General features: G+C 31.1%; 1 protein-coding gene across 14 annotated transcripts in view; it reads right to left on the minus strand.

The window, feature by feature from the left end:
• Positions 1 to 27,248, minus strand: part of LOC127711413 (transient receptor potential cation channel subfamily M member-like 2) — a 550,384-nt gene that overhangs the window by 144,483 nt on the left and 378,653 nt on the right. For 3 of the 14 annotated variants that reach the window (XM_052217451.1, XM_052217437.1, XM_052217453.1), the window contains exons 24-25: positions 1,097 to 1,229; positions 572 to 743 (exon numbers count right to left, since the gene is read on the minus strand). The exons of 6 other annotated variants lie outside the window; for them this stretch is intronic. In XM_052217451.1, coding sequence (XP_052073411.1) covers positions 572 to 743; positions 1,097 to 1,229 — 305 coding nt within the window. Of the gene's footprint in view, positions 1 to 571; positions 744 to 1,096; positions 1,230 to 12,957; positions 13,134 to 25,241; positions 25,320 to 27,248 lie in introns of all 14 variants that reach the window. 5 more of the 14 variants (XM_052217450.1, XM_052217436.1, XM_052217440.1 and 2 more) reach the window with 4 other exon arrangements.

Raw genomic sequence — 27,248 nt, forward strand, 5'->3', positions numbered from 1 at the left:
TATTTAGCATTCTACAATCGAAAGTGCCTATAAATAAGTTGCTTTGTGGAAAAACAATTTCACATGAAAACAAATGAAATAATGCATACAAATATACAGATTTTTACTCTCAAACCATGATTTAAACTTTATATACATGTGAAGGTTTTTTCGTAACTAAATTAAAGTTCTTGGTGCATTGCAAATTTTTAGATCCTCCATGTTCTGAATGAAATAAATTTACCACTGGATGTTAAGCAAGCAGCAATCAACCAATTCGACATCATCAAAACAATTTGCAACGAGCATCTATCAAGTCTTTTATTTAATACAATAGTATAACTTTATTTGCAAATTTCTCTGACTGTCAGTTAGTTTTTTATGTTTTATGCAAGTTGGGTTATTTTTTTCTAACTTAAACCAACTCAGCTCATCTTGGCAATTGACAGATGTTGTTTAATACTTAAAACAAAACACCCCTTAAACATAAAAATTAATTGTATATCAACATTTGTAATGAAATGAATTAATTAATTAACAGTGATTGACTCATCACATAACTTGTTTTACCATTAAAATTTAAAATGATTACCACAGTCTCCTTTATAGATTCTCTTTTTGATATGTGTCTACGAAGAGTATCCTCCCCTATTGTGCTAGGTCTGTATAGTGTTTCAAATCCTGCCTTGGAAGTTTCCTGGTCTACTGTTGCTGGATCATCATCTAAAAATTCCTCTTTTATCATCTTGTATAACTCATCAATTCTGTAAAATATATAGTTAATGAAATCAAATCACATAGTTTTTACAATGAAAAGTTTTATTACATAGTTGGACTATCCCTTTGGTATATATTGCCTCTTTTTTAATGTTCATCAGTTAACCAGCTTCAAAAGCAACCAAATTCGTAAATAATTGATTTGAATTTGAATCTTATATTCTTTGCTAGTTGTTTTAAAATTAAAAAGCAATAATTTTAACTTAAAATCCTTTCATTTTCTGTATGTGATTTGTAGAGCAGTCGTTGAAGCAACGTCATGTGTGTTGTGTTGCACGGCAGACAGCAAACTTGTATGTATAATATCAAATACAAAAAAACCAGTAATATTGGTCCTTACCTCTTCTGCATACTACTGATACTAATATCTGTAGAACTTTTAGCTTCAGCTTTCTTTTTCCTCAAGTAGTTAGATAATTGTTCTTTCTCAAACAGCTGTAAATATTCTAAATGGCGAGAACCGTATTGGCGACCTAAAACAAAATGGGTTACAAAGTAAACACTGATATGACTTAAATTGAGAATGGTTATGCGGATGGGCCAAAGACAACAACCTGACCAAAGTGTAAAAACACAAACAGCCGAAGGCCACCAATGGGTCCTCAACACAGCGAGAAAATCCCGCACCCGGCGGCGGATTTCAGCTGGCCCCTTAACAAAAATGTGTACTAGTTCAGAGAAAATGGACGTCATATTAAGGGATCATAGATTTATTCTTACGAGGAAGCTCTGAACATGCTCGAAGGATGCTTGGAGCTTTTAAGAAGGTTCTTCTCAGCACTTTATGTGATAATAATTATCATGATCCATTAAGATGTCAATCAAATCTATAGCACTTATATGATAAGGAAAGTAGAGCATTATAGAGGAAGCTCAATTAACACCTGTGTAAACATCTGGTCTATTCAAATACATTTTGCATGAAATTTTACAAAACTATAAAATAGATTAGAAATTCTTCAACAGTACTGTGTAATGCTTGGAAAGAAATGTGGTGTCGCCACAAAAAGTAAAAGTCATTAAAATATTTTCTTATTATATTTAATAATCCTTCTTTTTTGATAATAACAATTTTTTCAAATTTTATAATTAGATTATATAATTTTAATATAGTTAATACTATATAATATGCTGCATAAAAGTCATCAAGACACAAAAATACAGTTAGAAGCATGGACTAAAATGTAGTTTTTAAGAATTTTGATATCATTTTATTAAATGAAATTACATTTGTAAGTATTTATCAAATTTGAAATGAGTATAGAGATAAATTACTTTGAAAATAATGACAAAAATATTACTTTTATAAATTATTTTATACATCTTTAAAATACTTAGTACTTATATTATTTAAGGAACACTATGTAATTTTTTTAGATTACAAATTATAAATAACTTCAAGTCTTAATAAAATCACAAGGTTCCATCTATTTATATCTGTCTACCTTTAAGATTTTAAAGGAAAATGATATTTTAATAGCCCCGTGAGACCAATCTTTGACCCAGAAGCATGGCTTCAGAAAGACATTATTGTTTCAGGAGGATTAGTTTTATATTTCATGGGGAAAATAACCAGATGTTTGTGAAAATTTGGTAAAGCTGATAAAATCTGTATGAATGGACACCTATAATATTATTAACAAAAGTTACTTAATATACATGATATAGAAGTAATATTTGAAATAGCCTTGTTTTCAACATAACTTGTATAGGTAATTTTGAAAATTACTTGTTTAAGTAATGCCCCTAACTAAACAATGGTAATACATTTTTTTTTTATAAAATAGCAAACTTATTTTTTTATAGAAAATTATGGCTAATTTAGGAAAATTTGTAATTCATTATTGGAAGGCTGGTTTGAGGGGGAAATACCACCATTGTTTTTCCCCTAGTACGTGTCTGTTTAATTGACATTTTTTTTAAATTGTGCAGAATTTATCTTTGTTTTAAATAAAGAAATACTTGGCATGAGTAAAGTTTTATCCTGTCCAGTACTACAGTGAAAATTTTACATAAAATTGTTTTTCCCCTTTAAGTCTTTGTTTAATTGGCATTTTCCAAAAAATTGTGCAGAATTTATCTATGCATTGCATATAAGATAGTAAACGTCACAAGAAGATAACCATTCAAATTCCTCTCCCCCCTTTTTCCCCTGTTTACAAGCTTTAGTAGCCATGTCCCCTTACATTTCCTAAAAAATTTATAGAAACACCAAATAGATTTTTTTTATTGCTTTGAAAAACACAAGATACATGTACATGTTTACGACCGCAAAAAATAGATCTGTTCACATTTATAAATAGAAAAAGGAGGTTAAATCTATATGAAATAGAATTCTTGCAATTATCATTTATGGATATCAAATGTAATTATGACTTTCTGCATTTTGATTAAGCTTAAAACAGATATTTGAAAAAATAAGTTGACATTTTTTATACAAATCAATGTGTATTGATCGTGAAGAACTAGAATTAAACATAAAATTAAGAGCGTAGAGCTATGAGCTTAGAAAAAAGATGCTCCAATACTTTGTACATTTAATAGTATTGATAGTTTGTATGGGCAGTTGAAAAAATAATGCACCTTTTAAAGTTATTTTGTTACTAAGCTATGAAAAAGAAAAGTAAAGTCATAAAAAATTAATAAGAAATTATATAAGCTCATAATTTCTTATTAATTCCATTTAAATTTGTGTATATTTTTTTTAAACATAAACAGTATCAATAAAATATCTTCTCAATACTTTCCTGTGGATATCATATATACAATATTTTGAGAAAAGAAGTTGTATTGCATAGACAAAAGGGATTCCAGTACAAAGTATAAATTTTTGTTATAACATTTTTGGTTTACTGAATCCTGTTAATTATCTTAAAAACAAAATCAATAAACTGCTTCGCCGAGCGCAGCTGGACACGACCGCAGAGGTCCAACCCTGAACAGTTGGGGAAAATATGGACACAATATTCAAGCTTGATACAGGTCTGAATTTGGATTGCAATTAAATATTTGACACATTATAGGTTTCTGACACAGAATAAATGTAGTCAAAGAACTTGAAATTGGTTATATGATTTGGATTTATATTCAATTATAGATTTCTTGCTATTGTGCAATACACTGTGCTGTTGCGCAATACTGAGTTAATCTGTTTTCAGACTATATTAAAAGAATAAGTCCAATTTTTGGCAATTTTTTTAATCTTGAGGGAAAAAAATGACCCCCACCCCCACCCTAAATTTATTTTTACCCTCTCCTTTTAAAGAAAATTATTTGAAGAAAAACCTTGAGGAAAAAAAATTGCGCCCCCGCCCCCCCCCCCCCCCCCCCCCCCCCCCCCCTTTTCCAAAAAAAATAACATTTGAAGAAATGTTCTTTTTGTAAAATGTGGTACAATTTAAGAGACATCAATACACTTAAACACAAGTTATTGTCTGAAAACTAGAAAAATGCTTGTTTTAGACCCTTTTTGGCCCCTAATTCCTACACGGTTTGGGGCAATTATCCCCAACATGAATCCAAACCTTCTACTTGTGGTATTGTACCTTGTGTTACAATTTCAGAGCAATCATAATACTTATATTCAGGTTATTGTCTTGAAACTAGAAAAATGCTTGTTTTTTTAGGCCCCTTTTTGGCCCCTAATTCCTACACAGTTGGGACCATCATCAGACCCCCCCCCCCCCCCAAAAAAAAAAAACAATCCCAACCTTCCTTTTGTGGTATTGAACCTTTTGGTTAAGTTCATAGAGATCCATGCACTTAAACTAAAGTTATTGTCTGGAAACCTAATGTCAATAAAGGACTCCAAAAAATGTTTGCGGTCGTATAAAAATGTTATTCACGAAAAAGATATAAAGAAATGCTGAACTAAAAACAATTTATCCTAACCATTATATTGTGAAAAGTCTTTTTACCTAGCCTATACATTACAACTTTTCCCAAAGTAGCCATCATTTTCTATTTAAGAAGTTTGCTATTGCATATAAAGTTTAACAAATGATAATAAATCAATTACCATAGTTTCTGTCTTTGATTACTTTTATGTGTTTAATACAGTATAAATTTAAGCTATATTTATATTTAAAATATAAAATTTTAGTATTTTTTTTGTATTGAAAAAAAAATGATTATTGAAATAAGAAAATGTTTAAAACATTTTCTTTCTGTGGAGACTTGATATTTATTTTCAAGCATTGAACAGTACTATTGAAGAATTTCTAATCTATTTTATAGTTTTGTAAAATATCATGCACGATTTATTTTGAATAGACCAGATGTTTACCAGGTGTTAATTGAGCTTCCTCTATAATGCTCTACTTTCCTTATTATAGGAGTGCTACAGATTTGATTGACATCTTAATGGATCATGATAATTATTATCACATAAACTGCAGAGAAGAGCCTACTTAAAAAGCTCTGAGCATCCTCCGAGCATGCTTGGAGCTTCCTTGTAAGAATAAATCTATGATCCCTTAACTCCAAAACATATAGTTGAACCAACATTAAAAATAATACAAGACTACAAACGGCCAAAAGATCCTGACTTTGGACAGGCATACAAATGCGGCGGTGTTAAACATGTTTTGTGAGACCCCCACCCCCCCCCCCCCCCCTCCCCGTGTACCTTCTCCCAATGTAGATTAAACAAACACACAGCAATACACACTGTAAAAATCAGTTTAAAAGAAGTCCGAGTACGATGTCAGAATAGGTAACAAAAGAAACTAAGCAAAACAATGATACAGAAATTAACAACAAAGGACTTCTGACAGTTACTGATGGGCCAGCTCCAGACCTCAATTAGATTGATTGAAAGAGTATGTCTTCATCATATGAAAATCAAGCAAAATTCCTACTGTAAGGGGTTTAGTATCATGCCACCATAAAATATATGAGAAGAACATAACCCGTATCAGGCACACAACTGGTTTTTGAATAAATGTGTTTATTTCCTATGCAAGGACCCTATGAGTGAATCAATATTTATACAAAAATATGCCATCTTTTATGACCTGACAAAAGTATCCCTTCTTTTCCTCAGGTAGTTAGATAATTGTTCTTTCCAAACAGTTGTCAATATTTTAATTGGTGACAACCGTATTAAAGACTTGAAAATAAAATGAGTTACAATGTGCTGTCTCCTTTGGACCAGTATCAGTTACTCTAATCAATTGGTGTCTGTTAACATTTGACTTTTACAAAACTTATCTCCTAATAAACTTCAAGGTCAATAGCATAAAAAAGGTTCACAATTATCCTTAGAGGATACAGTATATATATATTGTGATATATTTTGATAACGATGAAAGGCAAGAACAATCAGTTCAAGACAGTCGCATTACTCGCAATAATAACAACCTACAATAGTTTTTGAATTTATAGCATTCTAACCTATTTTATAAATGATTATAATTGATCACACTTATGCTCAAAATGATAACTAATTTCACACTTAAGTAAAAGGTGATTTAATAAAACTCCATAGAGAATAATTTAACGATAGCATATATACATCACCCCTTTTCAGACTATAAATTACAAATGCAGAACTGTAAAATTGATTCATTGAAAATAAATAGAAATATGGAGGCACTCAATATTGACAAACTGTGTTAGTTACGTTCATTTCTATAGTAGATACATATTTAGGTTAATAAGCAAAAATTATTGAAATATTTTCTATTTTTGAATATTTTAAACATTTTCTTCCAAATGAAAGTGTAACAGTTTTTTTGCACACTGGTACGTATAGATAATAGTATTTTTGTTTTTTCTACTGACTTCTCAGAGGGAGCTGATAAAATCAGTATAAAAATAAAATGAAATTATTCTTTTTATCTGCAATTTGTATTCACTTAAGGCTTTTTTGGTTGAAAAAATGAACTAAAATTAATAGGTAAAAAAAAAAACCTTTTACGCCTACAAGATGTTGGGATAGTTCTGCGGTTGTATGAAGACGCATGTATTTTATTAATAAGTTGATGAGGACGGACTTGATTATGTGACGTCTATTAAATCCAACCGTATATGCAAAAAAAAAAACTATCTAGTTGTGAATCCGGTGATAACCAATGCAATCCATAGTTCTTTCAAAAATACACATTTGCCTTTACATAACTGTGTCCCATATTCATACGTCGACAAGATAAGACCCCCCCCCCCTTCCCCCCTCAGATAAGGTAAACAAAATTTACGACAAAAATGTCTGCGTACCTGAACATGTGTACTTTAAACCGTAATTGGGTCATCTATAGTAAAGGTTGTAAATTGTAATGTTGTTATGGATGAATGAAAGTTACATGTGTTTTATTCAGAATGAACTATGAAGATTAGAAACATTAGCATTAAACATATGGTTTTGGTCAGGCAGACCGAACATAGAGAATTCTCTCTTTTTGTAATTTTTGTATTTTTGATATGTGTTTCTGTATTTTTTTTCTACTTAGTTATATAATGTTCAACTACGTTAAGTGTATTACATATGAAATTAATAAGACTGTAAAGCCAAAACTAGATAATGGCTAATTGTTGTATCAATTTATCTTCTCTTAATGTAAATTGCTTTGGAAACGATTTTAAACGCAAATCCATGTTTCTTTGGTTGATAACAATTCAAAGCGGCATCATTTTTTACAAGAAACACACAGTATTGAATGTTGAATCCTATGAATCTATATGGAAAAGGGAATGGGGTAGAGATATTTATTTTACGCACGGGGAAACGAATTCTAGAGGTGTTGCTATTTTGTTTAACAGCTCAACAGACTATATATAAAGGAAAAAATAGCAGATGAAAACGGAAGGTATCTCATTCTAACTGTTGAAATTGATAACACAGATTTCGTTTTTGTAAATTATTATGCGCCTACCAAAAAGTTTGAAAATGAACAAATTGAGTATATTGAAAAAATCAAGATTTAATTAAATGAAAAGTTAGATCACAATCTTGTTTTGGGAGGAGATTTTGATACGATACTAAATCCATCTTTAGACAAAATTGGTGGTTCAAAATATAAAATACCTGTCAAATATATGAGTAAACTAGAAGATTTTATAGAAGAATTTGAGTTATGTGATATTTGGATGACAAACAATGTTGATTCTAGATTATATACTTGGCGTACATATTTAGATAAAGATATAAATACACTTTTGATTGAACTAGACATTTTTAAAGAGGATTTAGAGCAAATAGTAAACAATCAAACAAGGGGGGCTATTATACGATCACACACCGAGCACTACGAAGGCAATGAAAGAAATTCAAAATAATTTTTTTCATTAGAAAAACGAAATTATAAAAATAAATGTATCAACAAATTAGTTGTAAACGACATTGAAATTGTGTCACAAGAAAAAAATCTAAACGAAGAGAGAAATTTCTATGAAAATCTGTACTCATCAAAAGAAGACACTGATAAATATTCAGGTGATTCTATTTTTTTTTTTATTTAAATTTTATTCCTAAGCTTACAGATTTGAAAAGGATATATGCGATGCAGATATTTCAGAATCTGAGTGCGTTAAAGTTTTGAAAACATTTAAAAATAATAAACAGACGGGCTAACTGCTGAGTTTTACAAATTTTTCTGGATTGATAAAAAAAAAAATATGTTTTAGAAAGCTATGAATATTCCTTCGAGACCGGAACCCTCTCGATAGACCAAAGACGAGGTATTCTGACTCTTATCCCAAAGAAAGATAAAGATAGAAAACTCTTGTCGAACTGGCGTCCTCTTTCTCTCTTAAATTTGGATTAAAAATTATAAGCCAAAGTTATTGCGGAAAGAATGAAATTATTTCTTCCAAAACTTATAGCTCCGGACCAGACGGGATATGTGGCTGGTAGATACATTTGTGAAAATCTACGACTCATTGCTGATATTATATTGTTTACTACTTTAAAGAATTATCCAGGTTTTATATTACTAGTCAATTTTGAAAAGGCGTTTGATACGCTAGAATGGAAATTTATTCAAAAAGCATTCGTTTAATTGTTTTAATTTTGGTAGCAAGTTCCGGAAATGGGTTTTAACTTTATACTCAAATATATCTAGTCTTGTCGTTAATAATGGATTTAGTTCTATTCCATTCCAAATTGAGAGAGGTGTTCGACAAGGATATCCTTTGTCTGCTTTTTTATTTATTTTGGCCGTTGAACTGCTGGCAATAAGTATTCGTAAGAACAATCAGATATCTGGTATAAAAATTGGGGATACTGATTTAAATATTTCACAGTTGGCTGACAATACCACTTGTTTTTTGAAAGATGTATTTTTCGCGCAAATTTTATTGGATTCCTTTCAACGATTTTGAGAAGTGTTCAGGGTTAAAAGTCATTTTTTTCTTAAACCGAAGCAGCATGGATTGGAAGAAATAAATTTAACAAAGAAGGTTCCCTTCCTATTAAATGGACAGATGGTTTTAAAACCTTAGGTTTAAAATTTATTGCTTTTGAAGAAATGGTTTGTTCTAATTTAGATACATGCATAGAAAAAATGGAATCAATAATTAAAATGTGGAAGATCAGAAATCTTTCCTTGATCGGTAAAATTGTTATTCTTAAATCACTTGCAATATCAAAGCTTATTTATGTCATTTCATCTACACATGTACCAAGATCTTATGTAATTAAATACAACGTGACAATAATAGTTTTTTTATGGAATGGTAGTACTCCGAAAGTTAAATTGGAAGTTATTCAAAAGTCTCCTAGCGAGGGGGGACTGAAAGCCCTAAATTTTGAAGTATAGCTGTTATCCTTTCATATTATGTTGGTAAAAAGATTTCTGTCAGAACATGACTCCAAATGGAAACATGTTTCCAAAGCAATCTTCTCCCTCTTTGATTTAGAAGATTTATTTATGAGCAGATGTGAATTTGAGTTTTTAAATTTAAAAGTACCTCTTTTTTATATAGAAGTGTTATCTGCTTGGAAACGTTTCATGGGTATTTTCATTCCGTTGAATGTATTTCATGTGAGAAAAGGATATATTTGGTTCGTTTATCAAAGTTGACAGAACGAGTATTTTTTTTACAGATCTTGGTACATGAAAGGCATAAAGTTCATTAATGATATTGTAGATGATAAATGCGAATTTTTGTCTCATGACGCTATTTACCAAAAATATAACCTGAATGTTACTTTTGTAGACATTCTATCTATTAAACTTGCTATAATAAAAAAATGCCTATCAGTAAATTATTTGCTAAAGATGTGTATTCACTTTTTATCAATCAGGGAAGCGTTTCTTATATTTCACAGCAAAGGTGGAAAGAAAGTTTTAATACAGAAATTAGTGACGAAAAATGGACAAATATTTATTCACTGGCTTTTAAATGTACTATAGAAAGCAAACAACAAGATTTCCAATATAAAATATTACACAGAATAGTCTCACATAATTATCTTCTGGAAAAATATAAACTTTCCTTAACTAATGAATGTGCCAGTTCTAAAGAAATAGAAACTTTATAGCATAATTTTTTTGAATGTACAGAAATAAAACAATTTTGGAGAAAATTTTCTCATTGGTGGTATTTAGTTTTTGGAGTAAGAATATTTTTGAATAAAGACAGTGTCATTTTTGGTGTATTGAATTCTGATAACTTAGTTTTAAGTTATTGTATTCTACAGGCAAACTATTACATGTACATTAATTATGTAAAAAAAAAACACAATTAGACAGACTGTTAATATTTGTGCAAGCTTTTCTTAAATTTATGAAAAGACGTCTGGAAATATTAGAATATTTATATATTTCTAAAGACAAACACGAGTCATTTGTCGACAGATTTTTGGGGGGATTTATGGAAGTTATTTAATGAAATTTATTTTGAATATTATTATATATTTAATGAACTCCAAAGTATTCTTAAGATGTATCATATACTGTGTATATCGTTAACTTTTAAATTTTTACTATATCTTATTCGCATAATAACAACAGTATAACAATGTCATAAATGTCATGTCATTCACTTATATCCTGTATGCACTGTAGTTTGAACACCAAAAAGATCAATAAAAAAAAAAATTATGTGACATGGCTGCACTGATACATGACGACATTGTCTAGTATTTTCGAGTATCAAGTTCTGTCCTTGATCGTATAAATATAAGACAGAAGATCAAGGGGGGAAATGTACTAATTGCCGATAACATAAAATATCAGCAGAGAATCACAGTGTAGATCATTGTTATCAAACAGCATAAAAGACAACTGAAAATTCCCATTATGATTTTCATACTCATAAGTCGAAGTAACAACGTCAATGGCAAAAAAACATAACACAAACAGGCAGACAAACTCAATAAATTCTGCTTATCACAACAATTCTGGTATTTACATTTTTACCGTGTTAATTTATACTCTCACACTGTGTCTCCGCTGAAACATGTTAGTATCTCTAGATTATATAGACTTTGGTAATAAAGATATATATCCACAAGCAGTGATTCAAAAGTTACAGAGTGACTGAACAAGGCAGAATGAAAAAAAGTCTAATATAAATCTTACTATGTCAAAATTAGTAATACTATAGCAAAAGCCACAGACATCTGCAGTCTGTAATTACTCAATATACAATTACTTACAGAAATCTGTTAAGAGGGAATATAAAAGAAAAACTCTCAATTTCATGTTATTTCGAGTAAAAATATTTTAAAACGTTTACAAAAAGGTTAGATGAACGAAAATCTCTGAAATTACATATTACCCAAAGTATAGCTGTTTTTTTAAGAAAAACAAACCAGCTGCATATTTCAAAGTACAGCATTAAGAATACCATTTTTCCCGTTTTAAATATATGTTGAAATATATCTGCCAACTTACACCATTCATGTTTTTTTTCTTCCATCAGAGGTGTTGACATTCTAATGAGTTAACAAGGCATTGAAACAAATACATTTTCATTGAAACCCATATGAACATTTGAAAAGTGGGCGTAGGAGAGGGGTTCAAAATGATTCATATCGTGTCGAGCAGCTGTTATCTATAAGGTATTGTGGTGTTTTTATGATTGAAAGTTCAAAACAATGTTTTTGTATTCTTATTTTTTATTGAATTTACTGTGGGATTCAAGTTCAAGGTTTTAAAGTCGGGGCAGCTTATTTAATGTCACAAAGCCATGATATGCAATTTTATGACGAAATATGAATATGAAAATAATGATTATGAACCAAATAGTAAGCGCATGATATTATATTTCATATTACCAGTCAATAGCTTACCCTCTGAAAATGAAAAAAAAACTAAATGTTAGACCTATCCTAGCTTTTGACTGCTAAAAAAATAGCAAAGGTAAACAATTTCTTCTCGAGTAAATGCACAATATTAATCATGTTTTATTTTTCATTTCCTTATTTTCAGTTTAATTCATGAGTTGCAGATACTATCATATACATCATTAACGAAATGTTACCTACATATAGCTGGCTATGCAGGCTATACTTTGTGCTTTATTCGACTTTGGAGGATTGGACACCACACGTATATTTTTAGAAGGAGTTAGGGGTGGCGGGTGAACAAATACAAATATGTTGCAAATAGAATGAAACGTATGTTGTTTGCAACTGTTTGAATGTAAATTATATGATATATTTATTCTGACAAAAGCTTGCATCTAAAATGTTCTTAATTTATATATTCATTATAAGTCATATAAAACAAATAAGAATAAATGAAATATGGCTTGTCAGTGGATTCTGACGTAATGACTATAAACTGTTTAAAGACTAATATAAGTATACTAAGGTTTATTAATTATTTCTCATTTTCATTCATGATTTTACAACTTATTTTGTTATAAATAAATTGGACTTTAAAATCAAATGTTTTCTTATTGTTTTTCAAAGTTATTGAATTCAATATTTTATTGTGAATACGATATTAAAAAATATAACAAATATGACATATTGTTTGAAAAAATAGGAGTTAAAGATTTTAAGTTTTCTTATTGTTTTTGAAGTTCACCTCATACACATGATAAAGTGAAGATATAAAGCATAGATATCCCATACACCTGGAAGTTCTATGATTCCCTACTTGATTCCACTAATACAATGTATATAAATTCAAATGTTGATAGAAGCCCAAAAAGTTGCTCTTATATGTATTACAGCACAGGATGAGACTTTATGTAAAAACATTTTTTTTCTGTAACTGCGTTCTCTTATCAACTTTACTATATACACACCTTTAGCTTTTCTGCAGCAGGTGTGTCTGAAGACCCATTTAAAGATCAGATAGATATGTATAAAAATACTGAGGGGTGGTACCAGAGAAGCCTTTGTATCAAATTCCATCACCAGTAAATACATCTGGTACTTCCAAATTCTGTTCGAATTAACCTGAACTTCGTGAAATACATTACTAAAAGAGAATACAATGTAAAATCTTAAAACTCGATCATCTGGTACTCGATCATTCTGTACGAATGCATACTGTTCATTCCTTCCTTTATTTTCATGGGTACCAGTATTTGTAGATTGACGATAAGTCGTATTTTCAGGATTATTTTTTTTTGTGGTTTGATCAAAGCCTGCCTACATGCCTATAGAACATCTGCACTTGGTTGAACATTTACATTCTCTATGTATGTGCCTGTCCCAAGTCAGGAGCTTGTAATTCAGTGGTTGTCGTTTGTTTATGTGTTCCATATTTGTTTTTCTTTTTTTTTTGTACATGAAATAGGCCGTTAGTTTTCTCGTTTGAATTGTTTTACATTGTTATTCGGAGCCTTTTATAGCTGACTATGCGGTTTGGGCTTTGCTCATTGTTGAAGGCCGTACGGTGACCTATAGTTGTTAATTTCTATGTCATTTTGGTCTCTTGTGGAGAGTTGTCTCATTGGCAATCATACCACATCTTCTTTTTTATATTCATAGCTGTAGCAATGCAAATTGGTATCCAACAATTAATAATGAATCAACAGTATTCGAATTTAATTCAACTTTAGGGAAACTAAACTGAACAGTTCTAAAGAGTAACATTTGTTTCCATCTCCTGCGATACAATACTGAAATATAAATTGCTATATCAAAGTAAAATTGAGAATGGAAATGGGGTATATTTCAAAAAGACAACAACCCAACCAAAGAGCAGATAACAGCCGAAGGCCACCAATGGGTCTTCGACGCAGCGAGAAAATGTTTACCGATGATAAAATTTAGTTAGTTTTTTGACTAGTTTGTGTAATCGAAAACCCTAGTGTAATAATTTTTTTTTAAAGAAATTTCTTTCGTTAAAATCAAATACGTTGTGCAATACACGAGCGAATCGCATTAGTTGAGACATATAACCACCATAAGATGGTGACAAGGAAACGTCATCATATAAAAATGGTTAATTAACAATAGGAAATGAAAAATCATCTCTTTTATCATGTTTATTATAAATTTTAGTATTGAGCTTCCCGTTAAAGAAATAGAGATAAAGATCCAGGAAAGGGCAGTGTTAATTGTTAGTATTAGTTTATTTAAATCCAGTTACATTTGTAGGCAGGATAAATTCCTTTAGTGTACATACTGAAGTCGTCATTATTGAGAGCCAATATATAATCCAAATATCTAAATAAAGGCAACAGTAGTATACTGCTGTTCGAAAGTCATAAAAGTGTTATTAAAATTTTGAATCAAATGTTGTTTAGATGGGTCTTTGCTGATTTAAGTCATAAATTGTAACTCATAACAATACAGAAAAAGGTCCGAAATAAGTAGTGCACAGTTAGTCCCTATGGACATTCCAATAACTTGACGAAATACGGAATCTCCATGGCGAACAAAAATGTTATCTAGTAAAAATGTAAGGGCAGTTATAGTATGAAAGCAGGTCCAATTGACATAGTTATTTTAGTTGTTGTTACTTAATTAACCTAAAAAAGTTCGAACATGTATATTTGCATTTTGACTTTTAAAATGCCCATATAATGAGGTTAGCGTGTCAAAATACAAGTAAAATCGCATTGTGAAACAGATAAAGGGGAAGGGGACTGTGCCCTCCACAAACAAACTTAGCTTTCAATATAAATAATAATAGAAATGAACTAGGATGTTTGTGTACAATCAAACAGTAAAGATGTTCATGACATTTACCAAAAATACTTAAAGTAACTTGTACCTGAAAATTGCTATCAGCAAGTTAAGCAACAGGATATTTCCAATCATCAAATAGGCTGCCAAGAATACAGGAACCAGCCAGTGAAATGTTCTACAGTACGTTGCATCGGGAACACCGTGAGTCACATTTGTCATATTAGACTTAGTGGTATTGTTATAGATGACACAATTTTCGTCTTCCATATATGAAACATAACGAATTATTTTGTACAACTTTAAAAACATTTTAGTGTTCTTCATTACTTGTGAGTTTACTCCCTAGTGGTAAGGTCTGTTTATGATATTTCCAGGCAGAGTCTCATTGATTTGTGTCATGATGTGGCTATAATTTTGGCATTCTATTTAGAAGTGCTTGATGTTTTCTACTCAACGACATAAACCAATGTGTGAATGTATAGTCGAACCTCGTTGTGTCGAAATCGGTTGTGTCGACAACTTGGATAAGTCGAGTTTTATGAAAGGTTCTTGTCCTTCGTGACATTTTAACTGATGAGTTGAACGCGGTTGATTCAAAGTAACAGTTGAGTCAAATATATTTTTAGTTTCATCGACAGAAAATTTATGTAAATTGACCCCAATGTTTCGAGGTTCGAATGTTAAAACCTAGATAAATGTAGACTATAATAAAAATTCAGAACTGTTTTCTAATGTAACCGAATCATTTCATAATTGATCAAAGCTGTGTAATCATATATGTGTGTATAACAGTTAAAATGACATGTTTATGGTGACCGGTAGTTACACCTTTGTTGATTATATTTAACCTGATACAAAACAACGAAACAAATTCAATTAACAAAATTATTAAACGTATTTTTTTAATTGAAATTCAAATTCCTGAATTTCAATAATTGAAAGGATTAAGACAATACAGACCACTTAACAATACTTGAATGTAAAGTAGACAGCCCTCATCCGTAATCTCACATAACTTGCTCGTTATATGATTTCTAGCGACTGACCTTTTTTTAATATATGTATACTGACTTTATAATTTTTAGTTTTGGTCCCTTCGACTGTTCAATATGTATTTTTGATATTTTTACCTATTATGGCTGTTTGTTTTGTTCATGCATCGTTGTCAATATAATGAAATTTGATGCGACTGTCATACAAGTGATACCTATAAACATGCTTTGATTAATATAACCATGAGTTATAAGATGCAGTGGAAATTAATAGTAATATAAATATATTCGGGGATTTCATGGGTATCGGTGAACCTAATCTACTATTTTATAAAACATTAGCTTTGAAACAATGAGCCTAGCTATAAAACCAGGCTCAATCCACCATTTTCTACATAATAAAATGCCTGTACCAAGTCAGGAATATAACAGTTGTTATCAAAATATCATTAAAAATGTTCATTTAAACCACTGGAGTCTGGTGTGTAGCACTTGTCAACAACCAGTCTCAGAATAGTTTAAATAGTGTTAAAGTCATTCGTTATATTTTACATGAGGTCAAGGACTGTGGACATATGACAGACAGAAACTTCGTAGCATAAAGCATCTCAATAGTATTGACATCTACATCATACAAAGTATGAAGCATTCACGTCTTCATCGCTCTGAAATATAAAGCTCACATAAATGTTCTGATATCATGGCTATCTAAACTATAATTTTACTAAATAAAATACCCTCTATTTCGTCTAAAGACAACTCTCCGTACAACTGCCAGTATGGAAAGTAAATAACATCTTTAAGAATCCTCCATTCAGATTGTCTCTGTAGATGCATTAATCCTTGACTAGCTACTCCATAAGCTACCAAGAATATAGTCAACACTGAAATAAACATCACTAATTCCAACATCTGAAAAATAGGGAAAAAGACAGGTACTACTACAATTTTTCTATTACTTGAAAAAAATCTAACTGTTTTATGACAATTCATAAAAAAACAATGTATTAATATAAAATGCTTTTTTAAACAAACATGACTAAAATTTTAAGCCAGCTTTACCGATCATGGTTCAATCTCATGTAGAAAGTCTTTTAGATGAAGACATTACTGTAGGTATCACATAACAAAAACAACATCAGGTTAGATGAAGCCTGTCATACAGATATGTTCACCTCACAACTCGTCCATACATAGACTTCATCACCTAAACAGAATGTTGACTTTGTACATCTGTAAATCATTTAGCACTGATATTTCATACAAATGAGCTATTTCGTATAGTATATGAGAAACTGGTCTAATTACCAGAAACTTTTATGTTGACAAATGAAGCATGAAAGTGAAATCATGGTCATATAAACCTTATCAAACGTTCACTTTAAATCATTCCGTATATATAGTTGACCTTCTGTTTATATTATCTTGGAAACGGACAAAATACTGACCACTGGACCATGAAAATGAAGTCAAGATCAGTTGAACACATATATAGTTGACCTATTGCTTATTGTATCTGAGAAATTGGCTCATCACTTACATTTTTTCCCTCCTGAAACAATGAGCTATATTTTGCATTCTGTGCGATTTGTCTCGGGCATGACCCAAATGATACATATTTGAAAATATATTTATATTACTATAAATTTCCACTGCATCTAACTCATGGTTAAGTTAATCAAAAAAGGTTTACAGGTATTTTGGATTCCATATTATTCGTTGGATATAAATTTTCGGGGATTTCATGGGTATCGGTGAACCTAATCTACTATTTTGTTTAAATTTAAAGTCATGTCAAGCTAGAATATCATCAAACTAACTTTTAGTGTTTAAGTATAATATCCTTGTTCTATATATCCGGTGATTTTTTTCAGCTGTTAAATGGGCACTAGCTGTCAACTTTATGTTCACCGATTTGACTCAAATTCTCATATTAGATTTATAACAACGTAAAACGTTTATCCAAATTATAAAAAGTATAAAATAAAAAATTTACAGGCATGGGCGCGATAACATGTAGCTTCACTTCGTGTGTATTTTAGTTTAGATGCCATCTTATTGACTATCGAGATGAACCCAAAAACAACTGACGGTCACATGACACGATATAAACATAAACATGAATATAACAAGATATATGGACCTCGTGCAAATGGATTTTTCTATGTCTATTTGAATTCAATTTTAAGGTTAAAAAAGTAAGTTAATTAACGATTTTATCTGTATCAGAAAGATTTCTTTGGATCGAGTCAGTCAATCAAATGATTTTTCTTTGTTTCACTTTCAATGTTGACATTCTTTTCTTTTAATAGCCTAACACGCATTAATCATGCATTATCCATCTCTAGCTAAGAGGTTTAATTGAAGTTCACATGAATACAGACTCAATGAGGTCAAATTATTCACTTGCAAGTGAATAATTCACCATCGATGTTTCGTAGCTTATTTTGACAAAATTGATCCATAGTGGCTGCTAATAGCGAATTATTATTTAACTATTTCACTTTCATGAACAAACAAAAATCATGATTTAATTTTTTTAAGTATCTCGTAGCTAGTGCCCATTTAACCATTGAAGACAATTTGTTTACATCTAGTAGGCTTGTGTTATTTTTTTCATTATGTTGCATACTGATGATTCGTAAATTTAGTGAATACAAATGTACTAATTTTCGTAGAATGAAGGAAAATCGTATTTTCGTGGATAATTGATTTCGTGGTGATACCAAAGTCTGCATACATGTAGCAGCCTATAACAAACCTGTGTCGCGTCAAAATATTTTTTTGTGGCTCACCTTCAACCACAAAATCCATGAAAACTGGTATCCTAGGACTAATACGAAATCCACATAACCATATATCTCCTTTTAATCATATCCTCTTAAATCAGTTTACAATGTAACATACCATTTTTTTAATCATCACCATTTTAGGTCCTAATCTACTGTTCACTGTATAAATTTCCAATACTCTTATGTAAAATACAACAGCATTGATGCAAAATATAGATTTTGCCTCCGTAGCTTTTGTTCCTTCTGCATGCATGATAAATGCTACAATAGCTAATATACAGTTTCCAATGTCTAGAAACTTTAGCAGTCCAAACCAGTCTCTGATGGTACCCGTTAGTGTCGGGGATGGAAATGCCAGACACTGAAACAAACAGAAATCTCTTAATAACTATAAATAATCTTTATAGAATATTAACTAGTTTTACAGGCTTGGATGGTACCTGCCAGTCTTTCATGGAAAACATATATATATATATATATAAATGTGAACTTATGCAAATAATTTAATTCTATATTAGTATGTAACCAACTGAAATATATTGTCTAATTTGACCATATATTATTTCCTTTAAATGTGAATGTCTTAAGAAGAATTGCTTTTAACGGTGGAAAATGCATTGTTAGATCTTATATAATTTATCAAAAACAAAATTTTATAATTTATTTTCTACTGTATCTAAAATGCTTTGAATTGAGACTTGGACTTTTGCAATGAGGAAAGTTGCGTGATCTGAAAACTTGTCAACAAAAAAATAATTCCTTCAATTCAGTTGACATATATCTAGCTACTATTGCTTTGTTAGTACGTGTACTTGAGTTCTAACTTAATATAACTGACATCTAATACTAGAAACCAATTTTATGTGGAATGACTTACTGTGTATACATTGTCTATAATGAATGTAGATATCCAAACAATACACAGACATTCTATAGGGGTAATTTCAGATGTCCGAAACTCCACTAATACAAAATATGTAAATAGCATCAGAAAAATCAAATACATCAACTGAAAAACAAACACAAAATATGTAAATAACAACTAAAACATCAAAACATTGCCGGAAAATTAAATATATTTGATACGAAACAATCATTACATATTTCCTAATAAAAAACAGCTTTTTATTTCAAATACCATAATTAGTATAATAAATGTATAATATAGATATAGGGAGATGTGGTATGAGTGCCAATGAGACAACTCTCCATCCAAGTTACAATTTATAAAAGTAAACCATTATAGGTCAAGGTACGGCCTTCAATACGGAGCATCGGCTCCCACCGAAAAGCAAGCTATATAGGGCTCCAAAAAACTACTAGTGTAAAACCATTCAAACGTAAACACCAACGGTCTAATCTATATAAAAACGAGAAACGAGAGACACGTATGAACTACATAAACAGACGACAACTACTGTAATCAGATTCCTGACTTAGGACAGGTGGAAATATTTGCAGCGGGATTAAACGTTTTAATGGTACCAAACCTTCTCCCTTTTCTGAAACAATAGTATAACATCATAACATAGAAAACACACTATAAAATATCAATTGGAAGGCTTAACTCAATCAAAAAACGTAAATTAACACACAATGAACGAATAAATTTGACCTGTGACACCTGATAGTCTATAAAGTATACAAGCTAATTTATCCTCATTTGAGTTATCAAGAAGGTGGCACCGAAAGTTAATTATACGTAGTTTGGCATTAATCTCCATAAACCATAAATTTGGATTCGAGTGTTTTAGATTTAGAATATAGCTTCCGAATTTAAAATGCACTCGCTCAATTATATCAAGTTTTTCATATTCCCAAATTTTAACCTCATATAGAAGAATAGGGATAACGGCTTTATCAAACATTTCCAGTTGGCATACAGGATTTAATCTGCGTTAGTAGCTTTTTTTCGTACATTTGTCCCTGCTTATAAACTGTACCAGTGCTTAAAGTCAATAACAAGAAAATATAGGATTAAAGAGTATTTAATTACTGCGAATCAATTGAGATAAAAGTTTGATCTCTTTTTTTCTTCTTTTGTTTCATAACATTCCAAATATTATAAGAGGTGAGTTCTATACATGGTCAACTACGGTATGTAAGTAGAATCAAAGGACATCAAATACATCCAAAATTAAAAATATCAACTGAAAAACATCTGCAAAATATAAAAAAACAGCATTAAAAACAAAAACAAAAGTATCAACTGAAAACCAAATTCAAAATTTGAAATAGGATCAGAAACATTAAATAAACAACTGCAAAGCATCTGCAAAATATGAAAACAACATTAGAAACATCAAATACATCAACTCAAAAACATATGCAAAAATGGTTAACTGCATCAAAAACATCAAATACATCTATGAAAAACACATACAAAATATTCGAAGAAAAACAGAAATCCAACGAACTTCAACTGATATACCAATTTAAAATACTTCAAATCCAAAAAAACAAAACACACTAAGGTGTTACCTGATTTTGACTAGCAAATAATACCTTTATATCATCCAATGTTGGAATTCTGGCATAAAAAGATGTTTCTTAAAAAAAATTATTAAGTGTAAAAGAGCTATCCTCCATTTTTTACCCTGGCAATAATTTTTTAACCTGAACAATAAGTTTTTAATATGTTCAATTTGAAAAAATAACTAGAGGCTCTAAAAAGCCTGTGTCACTCACCTTGGTCTTTGTGCATATTCAACAAAGGACACTCTAAAACATTGTAGATGAGAATAGTGATCATGACAAAAATTTATTTTGTAAATCATGCATTGCGGATCATGTAGTCTGTTTAGTGTCTATCTTTCAATCTAAGTTTAGTTAAAAACAAAAAAGAGGGTAACACAATCCTCATTGAATTGGCATCAATCCTATAAAAGTAGTAGTCTACTTACTATTTCGGCAATATTTGACTCGATAGAAGATCTTGACTTGCTAATCTTTTTTGTAATTTTAAATAAAATTGACAATGGAAATGGGGAATATGTCAAAGAGACAACAGCCGAAGGCCACCAATGTTTATCTGTAATAATTTGTCGTATAAGGCAAAACGCAACAAACATATGGTGAAAATCGTCATAAAGGGCAATAACTCCAATTAAAAGTTGTAGGATAATTTCCTCCATTTGTCTTAATTGTAGATCTTGTCAGCTGATCATTCTTGCTTATTTGAGTTTCTATCTATCTTTTATATTTATCAAGATAAAAGGCAAAAACGCAAAGTATGGTAAACAGGAGTGGACTGGTGATCTCAACCTTTACACAGACTTTTTCGGAAAGGATAAAGTTACGATACTGTTGTCAGGTCATTAAGTATTGCATATTTTAGTATTATTATTGATTCCCTCTTTGCATCGGAAATAAACACATTTATACTAAAACCAGTCTTTGGCATGATACGGGTTATGTTTTTCTCATATATTTTATGATGGTATGATACTAAACCCCTATCGGGAGGGATTGTACTTGATTTTTATATAACGAAGACATACTCTTTCAATCAGTTTAATTGCGGTCTGGAGCTGGCATATCAGTAACTGCTAGTAGTCCTTTGTTAATTTATGTATCATTGTCTTTTTGTTAAGTTTCTTTTGTTACCTATTCTGATATCGGACTCCGACTTCTTTTAAACTGAGTTTTACTGTGCTTTTTGCTATGTGTTTTTTATTCTACATTGGCCAGAGGTATAGGGGAGGCTTGATATCTCACAAAACATGTTTTACCACGCTACATTTTTGCGCCTGACCCAAGCTATGAGCCTCTGGCCTTTGTTGGTCTTGTATGTTTTTTTATTTGGTTGATTTGAGTGTTTTGAAGTTGAGTGCGGCGTCCATTTTCACTGATCTAGTACATAATTTGTTTTAGGGGTGAGCTGAAGACCACCTCCGGGTGCGGATTTTCTCGCTGCGTTGAAGACCCATTGGTGACCTTCGGCTGTTGTCTTCTCTTTGGTTGGGTTGTTGTCTCTTTGAATATTCCCCATTTTCTTTCTCAATTTTAGACTTATTTGTAGCATTTGACACGCTGATATTTTTGCAATCTCGAGATTCTCTCTTTCTATTATAGTTTTCAAGAAAACCGACAGTAATTAAAAATGATAAAATCTGTCATCTAAGAACAATCACACCTATAAGAAGTCATCTGACAGTTCTGACATATATATACATTCAGTAGGACTCAACATTCTGAATATTTGTTTTTCAATCAGATTGTCTCTATTTTTCGGTTTTCAAAATGATACAAAACTTGCATTTTACCCCAATGCTCTATTTTGTGGCCATGTCGGCCATCTTGGATGACATGCAAGGTCATCGGACTTATTTTTTATACTAGATACCAAATGATGATTGTGGCCGAGTTTTAGAGGGGAATATGTTGTAAAAGTAAACAAAAAGTGATGAAAAAAAGCTCAGTTGGCCATTATATTAGGTTTTTGGACGAGAAACCAGAAATAACATCTGACAATTTTGACAAAAAATCTATGGACGTTAATGTTAAAAGACAAGTTCAGATATGAAATTCTGTATCTTCTTCACGGTAAGTTTCTTAGTTTCTTTCTAATTAAAATAACTAAATTCATTTCATGAAAGGGTTATGAACTGCCTGTTTCTGTATTGACCCTGTTTAAAATTCTCGATCAGCTGTATCGGATCTCGACTCTTCGAGTCTCAGGTCCAATACTGCTAACCACGAATCAGGGCCAATACAGAAACAGCCAGTTAATAACACTTTCGTATGACTTAAAGAAATTGCCATGCCAGGTCATCAATTATTGTGTGTGATTTTCAATGTCCAACATATCCAACTCAGGGGTAAATATACTTCTTTATTTTTGTTATGTGTGTAAGTCTTGTAACCTTAGCAGTGTGTACAGTTGCTTTAGATAGTGCTTCATAGAACAGTTGGATTATGAAAAGTCCTATGCGTGTACTATTGGATGTATTGCTACGGATTTTGCTATGTATTCAAGTTTACTTCATGTACTTAGAAATATTATAAACCAACTTCAATGTTCAAGCAATATTACAGAAATTTCAGTTAAATTATATACCATTAATATAAGCAGATGTGGTATGAGTGCCAATAAGACAACTCTCAATCTAAGTCACAATTAGTAAAAGGTAAACCATTATAGGTTTTAAGAACGGCCTTTAACACGAAGCCTTGTCTCACGACAAACAACAAGTTAAAAAGGGCCCCAAAATAACAAGTTTAAAATCATTCAAACAGGAAAACCAGCGGTCCAATCTATATGAAAAAAGAGAAACGAGAAAACTTAGGAAATTACATCAACAAACAACAACAGGTTCCTTATTTAGGGCAGGTGCAAACAAATGCAGCGGGTTTGAACGTTTTATTAGGCGCCAACCGTCACCCTAAATTGAAGTTGTGATGTATCATTACAATACAGAAAGACACAGTATAAAATATCAAGACTCAGTCATGTCTTCAGAAATATTTATTGTATTTTAAAGATCAATGTTAAGAGCGCTTCGAAATATGCCTGGATAGCAAAAGAATCAAAACAGAAAATATAATTTCACGACAGAGTTACTAAGAAGTTATACAAGACTATGTTTGTATATGGAACAGTAAAACTTCTTAGCCAAATCTTTGAATCGTTGGAAGAAAATCCCTGACTTCATAATTTAGAAGTAATTAATACATAGACTATGTTCATTGAAATCAAAAACGGCACAACAGACACTGGGATAGCGAACAACGCTGTAACATGGTGACAAAAAAACATCACCATAAAAAAAGGAAAATTAACAATAAGGAACGACAAATCGTTCCTTTTGTGTATAGTATCCCATGTAAAACTGTAATATCTAAATCTAAGAAAGCCTTTGGGTAAATTTCGGCAGTATATAGAGAAAATACTGTTTTTTTTTTATGTAATTACATAAACTTACGGAGTGGTAAGTAAACTTTGCTATTGGTGAAGTAAGAAACGTCAGGAACTTATATGTAGGTGACATCTTGTTGTCTCCAAGTTTGTCTATATCCAGGACTGGTGTTGCTGCTAGGAAGGGGAACAAACTCACCAGAAATACCTGTATAAAAAGTCAGATTGATAAATGATCATATGAAAAACCTAAAATCTACCAAAAAAACACTTTATCATAGATTGATACTGTAAACATTGATATTGTTTGTTGGTTTTTGCCTTTTAAAGGATACAATTTTGCAATAGCGTTAAATAAGTGGATTAACCATAGGTTCCATTTTAAATTACTATAAATCCAAACAGTATTGCGTGCAAAAAATGGAACGGTATCAGATTGGCAATAATAAAATTTCACATTTATAGTTTCAGTAGTGATTTTCCTTCATCGAACGTTTGAAATCACATGTATAAGATGTAATTTTTTTGCCAGCGGTCAAGGACTGAACAATAATAAATGCACACAAAAATTTCCTGAAATGACAGTATATTACAAGCCAGTCACTAAGCAGATATTTTGCATGATCGTGAAATAAGTGGGAAAATACCTGAGTACCAATCCTCATCTGTGTAATAGTAATGCAGCACTGAGGCGATCCTACTTTTGTTGTTTATCATGTGGTATATCACATTTTTCAGTACAGTGCCTTAAAAATTTGTTTTCCCAAAATAGTGCTTTTCTGTAAGTCAATTTTAAAATGGCTTACCTTTTGCCAGGATGACCCTATTCCCCTCTTCCATGTTGAACTGATAGAATTTTGGCACACAACGGATGCCAAAAAAGTCTGCAAATATAGAAATAATAGGCACATAAATAAACCTCATGTGATGTCATTGGCTTATACACAGTAACTAAACAATATAATATATATATACGAAATTAAATGGTATCAGCAAAATCCATGGAAAGGTACTGTCGGTAAAGAAGGTAACATATTGCGCTTTGTGCACGAAATGGCCATCTTAAACAATACAATAGCACAAATTCCAAGGTTCCTCAATCGTTTACCTAAATCTAAATTTGCAACCATGGCCAATCGCTATAACATTCATGAATAGCCAATTTGTCTTGCTGTCAAATAACATCACTATTAGGTTTTTCCCGTCCAGGGAAACGTCGCGAATTTTGAATAATCATCTTATAATGTTCATAATAATAACATAGAGTACATAAGAACACAGACTTATCTTTATATGAACACAAACAAAGAAAGATATTAATAATTATTTATTTCGTTTATTGGAATTTACCAGTCAAATTTGATGTTTTTTTTTTAATATGGGATATGCCGGAATTAAAATCAATTTCATTTACAGACTTATTCCCTTATCATCGTTTAACGTAATCTAAAGCGCTGTAGCAGCGATGACCGTTTTGAAATGCTTATAACCAACTTGAAATAAGGAAATATAAAATAGACGTGTTTCTCTTTGATTTTCATTTGTTAACATTCCTATGGTAGAGACCGATATAAATTTATAATATTTCATATGTAAAACGTGCTAAAAGTGAATCGAATTATAATATTTTTCTGTGAAATATTTTTGAAGATGGATATATTAATCTGAATGTGTTTAGAAAAGTAAAAACTGCATTTAATAATTTGGTGCGTTCGAAGCGCTTTTCACTTCATCGGAAACACTTTAATTCTACTATTTGAAACCTCTCTTTGTAAAAAAGAAACTTGATTTATATTATCTACGGATGTAAAAAAATATCCAAAAACTATCTATGGTTAAAATTGCCTTATTGGAATGGAACAAAAAACAAGACAAAATAAGACTGAATATTATTTTGAATCTTTGTGCATGGACATAATGATGCGTCTGTTTTTTTAAAGTCATAAAAAAGACTTCTAATTAGCAAAATACCGATGTTGATCTCAATAATAGAATAAATTATAAATATTGTACAAGCTTTTTTGGTTTTGTTTTTGTTAATATGTCTTTTGATTGAGTTAAGCCATTTCAATTAATATGTTATAGTCTTTCTATGTTGTGATGTTACACTATTGTTGCAGGTAAAGGTGAAGTTTGGTACCTATCAAAACGTCCAAACCCCTTCATTTGTTAGCACCTGTCATACATCAGGAACCTGATGTTCAGTCGTTGTCATTTGTTTATGTGGTTGATAAGTGCTTCTCGTTTCGCGTTTTTTATATAGATTAGACCGTTGGTTGTCCTGTTTGGGTGGTTTTATACTAGTCATTTTGGGGCCCTTTATAGCATGCTGTTTGGTGTGAGCCAAGGATCCGTGTTGAAGACCGTACGTTGACCTAAAAAGGTTTACGTTTACAAATTGTGACTTGGATGGAGAGTTATCTCATTGGCATTCATACCACATCTTCTTATATATATTATTTGATTTCAAAGTTTTCATTTAAATCTCTATTCCTATTTCTATTATTTATAACAGAATATTTACTAAAATCAGTGACACACAGCGCAATATGAGGAGCAGGATCTGATTAACCTTTCAAAACACCTGAGAACCACCCCCTGTTTTTAGGGGTTATTTTATCTCTTTCCTTTATTTTGTACGATTTTGTCACTATGGACAGAACGCCATTGATGATGTATTATGTTGAAGGGGGATAAAGGTTCTATGAATAACAAATATTGCACCTAGATTTTAATGTGTTAGTGGTAACCATCAGTTCTTTTCCCATGAGACTTTTTTATGGAATATATGTGTTTCATAGACTTGTTTTTGC

This window comes from Mytilus californianus, unplaced genomic scaffold (assembly GCF_021869535.1).
Source record: "Mytilus californianus isolate M0D057914Y unplaced genomic scaffold, xbMytCali1.0.p SCAF_8, whole genome shotgun sequence".
Classification (NCBI taxonomy): domain Eukaryota; kingdom Metazoa; phylum Mollusca; class Bivalvia; order Mytilida; family Mytilidae; genus Mytilus; species Mytilus californianus.